At 44.3% G+C, this 10,472-nt stretch overlaps 2 protein-coding genes across 5 annotated transcripts in view; one reads left to right on the top strand and one right to left on the bottom strand.

Moving 5' to 3' along the window:
- PDGFRL (platelet derived growth factor receptor like) overlaps positions 1 to 5,813 on the top strand; it is a 49,886-nt gene extending 44,073 nt beyond the window's left edge. Inside the window, exons 4-6 of one of the 2 annotated variants that reach the window (XM_028481252.2) lie at positions 3,348 to 3,487; positions 4,876 to 4,896; positions 5,308 to 5,813. In XM_028481252.2, the coding sequence (XP_028337053.1) occupies positions 3,348 to 3,487; positions 4,876 to 4,896; positions 5,308 to 5,496 (350 nt within the window). In that variant the 3' untranslated portion in view covers positions 5,497 to 5,813. The remainder of the gene's footprint in view (positions 1 to 3,347; positions 3,488 to 4,875; positions 4,897 to 5,307) is intronic. The other variant, XM_024131465.3, reaches the window with a different exon arrangement.
- Positions 5,814 to 6,185: 372 nt separating this feature from the next.
- The window catches only part of MTUS1 (microtubule associated scaffold protein 1), a 168,651-nt gene continuing 164,364 nt past the window's right edge, over positions 6,186 to 10,472 (bottom strand). Inside the window, exons 14-15 of one of the 3 annotated variants that reach the window (XM_007117250.4) lie at positions 9,304 to 9,401; positions 6,186 to 8,752 (exon numbers count right to left, since the gene is read on the bottom strand). In XM_007117250.4, coding sequence (XP_007117312.2) covers positions 8,539 to 8,752; positions 9,304 to 9,401 — 312 coding nt within the window. In that variant the 3' untranslated portion in view covers positions 6,186 to 8,538. The remainder of the gene's footprint in view (positions 8,753 to 9,303; positions 9,402 to 10,472) is intronic. The other 2 variants (XM_007117253.4, XM_024131365.3) reach the window with 2 other exon arrangements.

Consider the following 10,472-nt stretch of genomic DNA (forward strand, 5'->3'; position numbering starts at 1 on the left):
CTGCATTGGCAGGCGGACTCCCAACCACTGCGCCACCAGGGAAGCCCGGGTTCTTTGTTTTTTGATATTGAGCTGCATGAGCTGTTTGTATATTTTGGAGATTAATCCCTTATCGGTCAATTCATTTACAAATATTTTCTCCCATTCTGTGGGTTGTTTTTTCGTTTTGTTTATGGTTTCCTTTGCTGTGCAAAAGCTTTTAAGTTTCATTAGGTCCCATTTATTTATTTTTGTTTTTATTACTCTAGGAGGTGAATCAGAAAAGATCTTGCTGTGATTTATGTGAGAGAGTGTTCTGCCTATGCTCTCCTCTAAGAGTTATATAGTATCTGGCCTTACATTTAAGTCTTTAATCCATTTTGAGTTTATTTTTGTGTACGGTATTAGGGAGTGTTCTAATTTCATTCTTTTACATGTAGCTGTCCAGTTTTCCCAGCACCACTTATTGAAGAGGCTGTCTTTTCTCCATTGTATACTCTTGCCTCCTTTGTTATAGATTAGGTTACCATAGGTGCTTAGGTTTATCTCTGGACCTTCTATCCTGTTCTATTGATCTATATTTCTGTTTTTTTGTGCCAGTACCATATTGATTACTGTAGCTTTGTATAGTCTGAAGTCAGGGAGCCTGATTCCTCCAGCTCCATTTTTCTTTCTCAAGATTGCTTTGGCTATTTGGGGTCTTTTGTGTTTCCATGCAAACCATAAAATTCTTTTGTTCTAATTCTGTGAAAAATGCCATTGGTAATTTGATAGGGATTGCACTGGATCTGTAGATTGCTTTGGGTAGTATAGTCATTTTGACAATGACATGGTATATCTCTACATCTGTTTGTGTCATCTTTGATTTCTTTCATCAGCATCTTACAGTTTTTTGAGTATAGGTCTTTGGCCTCCTTAGGTAGGTTTATTCCTAGGTATTTTATTCCTTTTGATATGATGGTAAATGGGATTGTTTCCTTAATTTCTCTTTCTGATCTTTCGTTTTTAGTATATAGGAAAGCAAGAGATTTCTGTGTATTAAATTTTGTACGCTGCAACTTTACCAAATTCACTGATGAGCTCTAGTAGTTTTCTGGTAGCGTCTTTAGGATTTTCTGCATAGAGTATCATGTCATCTGCAAACAGTGATAGTTTTACTTCTTCTTTTCCAATTTGGATTCCTTTTATTTCTTTTTCTTCTCTGATTGCCATGGCTAGCACTTCCAAAACTATGCAGAATAAATGTGGCAAGAGTGGACATCCTTGTCTTGTACCTGATCTTAGAAGAAATGCTTTCAGCTTTTCACTGTTGAGAATAATGTTAGCTGTGGGTTTGTCATATATGGCCTTTATTACATTGCAGTAGGTTCCCTCTATGCCCATTTTCTGGAGAGTTTATCATAAATGGGTGTTGAATTTTGTCAAAAGCTTTTTCTGCATCTGTTGAGATGATCATATGGGTTTTACTCTTCAGTTTGTTAATGTGGTGTATCATATCACATTGATTGCTTTGCGTATATTGAAGAATCCTCACATCCCTGGGATAAATCCCATTTGATCATGGTGTATGAGCCTCTTAATGTGTTGTTGGATTTGGTTTGCTAGTATTTTGTTGAGGATTTTTGCATCTGTGTTCATCACTGATATTGGCCTGTAATTTTCTTTTTTTGTGTTATCTTTGTCTGGTTTTGGTACCAGGGTGATGGTGGCCTCATAGAATGAGCTGCCTCTCCCAGGTTTTAAATGTTGGAGTTCCCCAAGGCACCTTCTTTGTCTGTCCTCATCCTCTTCCTGGGTGGTCTCAACCATAGCCATGCTCTGCTGCATATCTATTCACTAATCACTCCCAGGGGAATGTATGTGGCCCGGATCTGGGAGTGCCAGCTTCATGTATCCAATTCTCTCCCTAACATCTGTGCTGAGATGCTTCACAGGCCCTTCCCTGAACTCTGGGCCTTCCTCCCAGGTCTGGTTCTCCAGCTTTCCTCATCCCAATGATGGCACTGCAGTTCCAGGGTGCAGGAGCCCAAAACACTCCCGGCTCCTCCCAGTTCTTTTGACTTATTCCATCAAATCCCCCAAATTCTGCTGTTTCTCTCCATCCTACTGCAAAGAGTTCAACTATCATCATCTCTTCCTTGGGCCAATATGAATACGTTTCCAACTGGTCTCTTCTGTGCCCATGCTTTCTCCATCTTCCACACTGTAGCTGATTATAGCTCCAGTTAAAACCATTCAGTGGGTTTCTGCTTTTCCTAGAACCAAAGTCAAAATCTTCCACGTGGCCTGAAAGGTCTTCTTGCATGGCCGGCCTCTGCCCTCTCCCAGGCTTCCCCCACCTCCCCTCCGGGCCTGTCTGCTGGTGCCTCCCCTTTTTCCTTCAGATTTTAGTTCAAACATCCCTTAAGGAAGCCTTTCCTGTTTCTCAGACCATCCTGAACCTCCCCAGCACTCTGGGCTTCTCCTTCAAGTTCTTCCCACAACTCAGGTTCTAAACCAACCACACAGTGACCTACCTGCTGAGTGTCTGCCTCTCCCACTAGAATAGAGGCCCCGGGGCTCAGAGACCACGTCTGTCTGGTTCGCTGCCATAGCCTCCACTCCCAGCACGTTGCCTTGCTCAAGGCTGCTGTCAAACTTACTCGAGTGGACTGAGCCTAATAAAGAATTTTGTCTCTGAAATGCTGTGAAGTAGCAACATCATGCGCCCTTCCTACAAATGTCTCTCCCTTTGGTAGATTCAGACTCTCTCCTCTACTTCCTGAGGCCGCACACCTGTCCATCTTCACCCATCAGTGGCTCTCCCTCCAGGCTGCCTTCCCTTCCGTCTACTTGCTCTGCCCCCAGTCCTCTTCTTCTCCCTCTACATTTTTATTCCCTTCACGTGAGCTCCTGGCAGACCTTCTGGGCTCTTCTCCTCATTACAATGCCTGGACCTGGGGACTTCTGGATGACCACCCCATTCTGGACCACCAAGGCAGAGAAAGAGGAGGTGTCAGAGGAAACCAGAAGTGGTGGAGCGGCTGGGCCCGTGAGCCATAGCCACTGAGCCTGCGCGTCCGGAGCCTGTGCTCCGCAACGGGAGAGGCCACAACAGTGAGAGGCCCGCGTACCGCAAAAAAAAAAAAAGTAAATATCTATGTGCTCTGTTTTGCTGCATTATATTCTTTTTGCAGTGCGTCAGTGTGGAGACAGTCAACATGCTAGCAAACTTTCCCGAATTAAATCTCTCCAGTGTGTGCTGGGGGAAGCTGAAGAAAGGCAGGAATGTTCCATACCTGCCCAAAGAAGAGAACACGTCTGTTCGTTGCTCTCTGCCATGGCCCATGGATTTCATCTCATGTCCCCTGTCCCCTGCTCACTTCCAGTTCCCAGTGGTCCTCCATCAACAACCATCTCGGCATCTGCGAACAAAGTGAAGGGTGGGGATGACATCAGCGTCCTCTGCACGGTCCTCGGGGAGCCGGATGTGGAGGTGGAATTCAGGTGGATCTACCCAGGGCAGAAGGTAAGCATACCCCGGCCTCAGCCAGCCGCCTTACTTGTTTTATTCCCTACCCACCCCCAACTCATTGATATGGACTAACACTTAAAGACGTATGAGAGACGTGTGCAGCTATGGTCGGGCTAAGGCTCACTTGTTTTCTCCTAAGATGTTTCAGTATATTTACAAATGGCTTTTTTTTTTTTTTTTTTTTTTTTTTTTTTTTGCGGTACACGAGCCTATCACTGTTGTGGCCTCTCCCTCCCTTTGTGGGGCACAGGCTACGGACACGCAGGCTCAGCCGCCATGGCTCACGGGCCCAGCCGCTCCGTGGCATGTGGGATCTTCCCGGAACGGGGCATGAAGCCGTGTCCCCTGCATCGGCAGGTGGACTCTCAACCACTGCGCCACCAGGGAAGCCCTAAGCTCATTCTTAAAGAATGAGTAGGAATGTTTTCCAGGTGAATAAAACCTTGAGGCAGCAATCAAAGTAGGGACTAGCAGGTGCAAAGGCAGAGATACCACAAATGGCTTTTTTTAAAGGACAGGTAAAAAGTGACTGGGTTCCATTAGGCAGTTCGGTCAATGTACTCTCTCCATGTTATTTTTCTTCATGACCCTTAAGGAAGGGGATGGGGCATGAACAGGAAAGGAGGGCCTCCTTCCTTCACCCGCAACCTCGATCTTCAATCTTAATTCTGGGTCGATTGGAGGCCAACCTACCTCCTTCTGGAATCCTTCAGTATTCTCCCCTATAAAAGCTGGGCCCCGGGGCAAGGAGCTCTAAGCAGACAACCACCAAGTTGGCATATAAATCCAGGCCTTCAAAAAGGTGCTGTGAGGCTGAGATCATTTTAAAATAGACTTCCCATAAAAACAACTCCAGCACATGTAACCTCTGGGCCTGTTCTGCTCACAAAAATAAACAGCTTTGCTACCAACATGGAATAATCCCTTTGTTTCCCGAAGAGATTTGGCCTCCTAAGATGTACTCGGTAGCCAATACGCTTCTGGTTTAAGGGCTGTGATTGGTGGAAAATAACTCCCCCTGGAGAACGGTACTTTTCTGGTACTAGGTACTTGTTTTTAAAAAGTGTCGTTCCATTTAGAAGACATTAATAATTTTCATTAGAGGTGGGGTTTTTTTTTACGTTGCTAATTATTAGCAGAAAGGGTATTAATTTAGTAATACTATAAATGTTACAATTATGTTAAACTAATCCAGAAAACACTACTTATCACCAAAGTTGGATGAAGCATCTCAAAAGTGACCATCTCACTTTCTAGAAATACGAAGTCAAGTCACCTAGGGTGTATCACGTTATCCATCCTCGGTACACCTTCTCTCCCACTGCAGTCCTATGGCACGTTTGACTAATCTTATGTCTCCTTCTCCCTGTCTGAACAATTAGGAGCTCGTATTCATTTACACGGTGAGTGCTTCGGGCTTCTTTTTGACTTTAAGTTCCGTGAGTAAGAAGCACTGCGCGAAGGGGGGAACGTGGGGAGCGCCAACAGGAGAGCGGTAGAAAATTTTATCTGTGTTCTTATGCCTAATACCAGTCCCACATTCCTGGAGTTCCAAAAGAATAAAATTTGTATTAAGTAGAAACATTGATGAGAAGGGCAGAAAGAGAAAGCCAAACAGCATAATGAAATTCAAGACTGCGTGGAAAAAATGCAGCCTAAACCGACTAGACAGTGTTGAGCTGCACATACCAAATAGTCTTTCAGAAGCATGTGTTTTGCACTTTGAAAGGGATACTCAACAGCGGAGGAGGAATGGGAGCTGTTTACAGCAGCTTGTGGTTTGTGCTTCAGCCCGGGTGGGTGTCGTTCAACAGGATGAAAGGCCGGTGACGATTCAAGACACTTGGCGGCTGATCCACAGAGGACTGGGCCACACCACGAGGATCTCCCAGAGCGTCCTGATCGTCAAAGACTTTGACATGGCTGACGCAGGTTATTACATTTGCACCGCTCAGAACCTCCGAGGACAGACCTCAGTAGCTACCACTGTGCAGTTTTCCTGACTTGGAAGATGAAGTATAAATGAATTGATGGAAAGCCCACTTGTGTACACAACCAGCTCCAGGGTTCTTTTGACTAGTGCTTTGCCAGAGGCCGACGTCAAGCGCCAAGCCCCAGGCCCTGCCTTGTGAGTCAGACCCAGACCTCCAAACTAAAAGGAAGTCACCCGGTCTAATTATAGAAGTGTTAATTCTAACAGAAAGCATGTATTGTGACCGCTGACCTACGTATATGGGTTCTAGTGTTTATACTAAGAAGGCATATATGTAAACAACTTTATATAATCATTTCTATTAAACGAGCAAGTTTTTGTAAAAAACAAAAAATGGGCTAAGTGCTTGTTTTTTAAGTTGGCTTGAAGTACATCCAGAAGGATTTGGCAGCAGTGTCTGAGTCAATACCTAATATTCTCTTTGATATAACAACCACAAAATATGAGAATCTAAAAACGGAGTAATATGTAGTTCAACTATACATGAACTATTATTGTATGATATGAAGGTATCAAAAAATATGTAAACTTTTTAACCGCTGCACTCAGAAGTACTAGTTGTAGATTAGACATTCTATAAGAACCACAGCATGTGTTTTTAAACGTTTAACTTTAGATATAAAATAGATGCACAGATGAAGGAAGATTCAACTTCGTTTAGGCTTTTTTTTTTTTTTACCATCTTCAAAAATATTTAGACTGTAGCTGTTCCAATTTTCTTACCTTATACAGCAGAACTTATTATTAAAACCAGTAAAAATTTATTTCTCAAATACACATAGCTTTGAATTTAGAAAAGAAAACCTCTAAGTCTAGCTCTGTGAGCCAAATTTCAGCCCATGACCAATTTTGTGGTTTCATTGGAAATTCCTGGGAAATAGGTTAAGAAGGAGACACGATATCAATTCCTATGCTGCTATAAACTGGGTAACACTTTGGAGAGTGAAGTACGTCAGAGGATGCAATTCTTCTATTGAATATTCCAGCATTATTTATTTGATCAAAGTAAAACACTTTCCATCACTACAAACTGAGCACAACTACAGTTGTTTACACATCCGTATTTTTATGACGTGCCAACATTTTGCATCCTAAGTGATGACATTTGGTTTGAAGATAATTTTACAGTTCCGTGTTTTGTTTCCTATCATCTTCTCTCCTGTTGTCTCCCATTCTCTGAAGACATTTTATATTAATTGTGTAAGGATCATTTCGGCAGACACCTAAATGGCATGGAGGACAGCAGGGAAAAGCACGAGATTTACCTTGTGCAGGGACTGGATGGCAAACCCAACTTTGGCTAAGGACACTGAGAACAACTTGGAAAGGTGAGCAGAGAGATTCCAGGGGGTGGCAGTGAACCTACGTTCCCATTTATCAGAAACAAACATGGAAGTTTACACACATAATCAACGGCTGGAGGTTAAAAACTTCAGACACAATCACTAGTAAAACAAAAACAAAAAAAACATGCATCATGAATATCAATCTGCTTTGTAGTGTATATGTAAATGTCAACTCAAAGGTCCACCTCTAGTAGCCTGAATCTGTTCTTACTATAGGGCTTATTTGTACAGCCATTGAACATCAGTAATGCTCATTAGTAGATACTGACAGCCCAAACTTGACACATGCAGGGAGACAGAGAAAAAAGCCACAGTTCTTCCTTCCACCTCCCCCAAAGTATTAGAAGTGGGGGTGGTAATAAGTGAAGTTTTGAAAAGAAACTGAAATGCAAATTGGAGAAGAATTGTACAAGCCACATTCTTCTCTCATCAGCTGGTCATTCTGCTACCGTCCCAAGGACAGAAGGATTCCTCAAAGGTACGTGGAAGTTTAGCATTACCTCCAGAGACTGTTTTGTTCTATTATCAAGGTGCTCCTATTCATCCATAAGCACTGAGTCCTATCTTTTAGTTCTGCTAGCCAATGACTCTTTTTCATTCTTTGATCTCTCTAGGATTTCCCCAAATTTATACTATCGGATCCAGGCCTTGGTTTATTTGGAAAGTGGTTCAGCACCTTGAAGATGAGCTGGCTCTGGAAAAGCATATTCCTTGTCCCAGAGAAAAGTACGAAGGAGGTAGAAGGTTTGCTTTTGTGGCTCTGGATGGGGGAGAAAGGAAAGTGGGGAATGGGGATAGTGGGAGAGAAGCAGCCAGTTGAAATCACTGAGGATAGCTCAGATCAAGATAAAAATAAGACAGAAAGCGATCCGTTGGTACTGCCCTTTCTTTATACACATTTTTTTTTCCAGCAATATTAGGGGTCTACATTTGCTCATAGCCTGAGAAAATGGATTGTAGTATTTTACGTCCACATGCGTAAGTTTAAAAAAAATCTAGCTAGTTTCAACTGACATGGCTGAACACTGAAAGGCTGCCAACAATTACTCCAAAAGGATGCGAAGCATGAACAGATGTGGGCAAGTCAGAGCTCCTTCTGTCTCTCCCTCTCCCCCCATGGCAAAGAGCTGAGCGGGGTTGGTGGTAAAGAATCCTAGTTCTAGCAACTATTGCTCGCTCTTCTATGGCTTTTGCAGAGATGCATACACTGACTATTATTTGATTAGCACATCTCCAGACAGACTCAGCAAAGGAGGCAGCATCAGACACGTGACACTCGGTTACATCCACTTCATTCACACATCCCCAGTCAGACCAAAATGTAAATCACAAGAAGGTGTCTGTGGTGAAGAACGTTACAAAGGTTATATAAATCTTTATCTTAACAGGCCCCTGAGAGTTTTCCCCTTTATGCGTAGGTGAAAAAGGCAACGAACAAGATCTTCTCGTTCCGTAAGTGCTTTGTGCAACAGCGTCCATGTAGATCCATTCCGACAGCATCGTTTGGGGAGGAGTCTCCTGGACCGAGTCGGAAGCCTTCCTCCAGAGTTCTGGTCTTGTCTGGAAGGGGCCGGTTCGGGCCATGACTTTCCAGTTCTAGGGCAGGCTGTGCGTGTCAGCGAAGGTGGCTCCAGCTCCGCCATCCCCCACGATTGTGGGTGGGTCAGTACTGCAGAAACGCAGTCTGTCTCCAGCTCCCAGGAAGGTCATCTGGGCGAGATGCTGGGGCTGGGGAAGGAGCCGGAGTTCCGCGGCGACTGGAAGGGGATGGCGGGTGACGTGGGGGACCTCTTGGGGCTGCACAGGTCCCCGTTGTGCAGCTTCCACAGCAGCTCCTCGTTCTCCATGGAGAGGCGTTTGTTGACTTTGGACTCCTTCTCCAGCGACTCCTGCAAGACGGCCTGCTCTGTGGAAAGTTGCCTGGAAGACAAAAAAAAAAAAAAAAAGCCAGAAATCCTGTGACTCTGAATTGCTTTTTTCTTTTTTTTAAAGGTTGAAAAAAATCTTACTATTTTAAATTTGAGAGCCCCAAATGATCTCTTTGGAATAAAAGGAGCTACTGTGCGTGAGTACTGGGCTGGCAGAGAAATCCGGGAAGTGTGACCTAGAGCCAAAGAAAAAGCTGCACTTTGGGGCAATTTCATAGTAGGGTGAGTGACGCTCCCACAGCTGTGCTGCATGTCTTCAGACCCTCGTACATGTGGGGCTGTTTCCTGTTTGGTCTTGTGGTGCTCTTTCTCTGAAAGGGAAGGGAAGGCTTGCCCGCTGAGGACTCAGCCTTTGGTCCAGGCCACTGTGGTAAAGGCACTAAATGCTACAATCGTATTTTTCCGGATAGAAATCAGAACCTCATTAACTACCCGCTTCTGTTGCATTTCCAGGAGGGGCATGGGTGGAGTGTAGTGAGAAAGTAACACTCGATGTCTGAGGAAGGGTGGAGCTCGGGGAAAATAGGACAGTTTTATTTTTACCTTGAAATTGCCATGTGCTTGTCCATCCGAGCTTTTAATTCTTCATTCTCCTGCTGGAATCGCTTCAGTTTGTCCACCAGTGCTGTGTTGTTGTCCACCTTGGTGTCAACAAGAGTACCAACATTTATACATTAAAAATTACATAAAGCCCCTTATTTCCCTAAGGTGCGTTCCTGACACCAGCATGCACTGGAGAGATTTAATTCGGGAAAGTTTGCTAGCATGTTGACTGTCTCTACACTGATGCACTGCAAAAAGAATCTACTGCAGCAAAACAGAGCACATGCATATTACTTTTTTTTTTTTTTTTTTTTTTTGCGGTATGCGGGCCTCTCACTGTTGTGGCCTCTCCCGTTGCAGAGCACAGGCTCCGGACGTGCAGGCTCAGCAGCCATGGCTCACGGGCCCAGCCACTCCGCGGCACGTGGGATCCTCCCGGACCGGGGCATGAACCCATGTTCCCTGCATTGGCAGATGGACTCGCAACCACTGTGCCACCAGGGAAGCCTCTGGATATTACTTTCTAAAGGTATGCCAGGCCACGCTGCAGGCTTGGCTAGACTCCTGGCTCTTAGCAGTCGTGTTCCAGGGCTGGACCAAGGCTAACAGCACTGGGCTCTCTGCTCACACACGCAGTCCTGGATGGACTCGTCACATGCTAACGTCTGCTAACGTCAGTTCTGTCCTAGAGGCCGCAAACTAAACTTTATTCATATTTTACATAGTGCTGGCTACTTGTACAACCAGATTAATTTTACAAAAGGGCAATGATTTTATCACAGTCTAATTCACATGAAGCAAGATGAAGAATTTAGAGAGCAAGATTCAATTGCTCTGATGGAATTAATTTGTTGTGTTCCAGGGCTGGACCAAGGCTCACACACGCAGCCCTGGATGGACTCGTCACATGCTAATGTCTGCTAACGTCAGTTCTGTCCTAGAGGCCGCAAACTAAACTTTATTCATATTTTGCATAGTGCTGGCTACTTGTACAACCAGATTAATTTTACAAAAGGGCAATTATTTTATCACAGTCTAATTCACACGAAGCAAGATGAAGAATTTAGAGAGCAAGATTCAATTGCTCTGATGGAATTAATTTATGTGCTCAACAGTTTTGAGCAAAAGAAACCCACCCAGAGGTGGTGGGATATTAAAGGACAGCTTTT

This window comes from Physeter macrocephalus, chromosome 20, assembly GCF_002837175.3.
Source record: "Physeter macrocephalus isolate SW-GA chromosome 20, ASM283717v5, whole genome shotgun sequence".
Lineage (NCBI taxonomy): Eukaryota > Metazoa > Chordata > Mammalia > Artiodactyla > Physeteridae > Physeter > Physeter macrocephalus.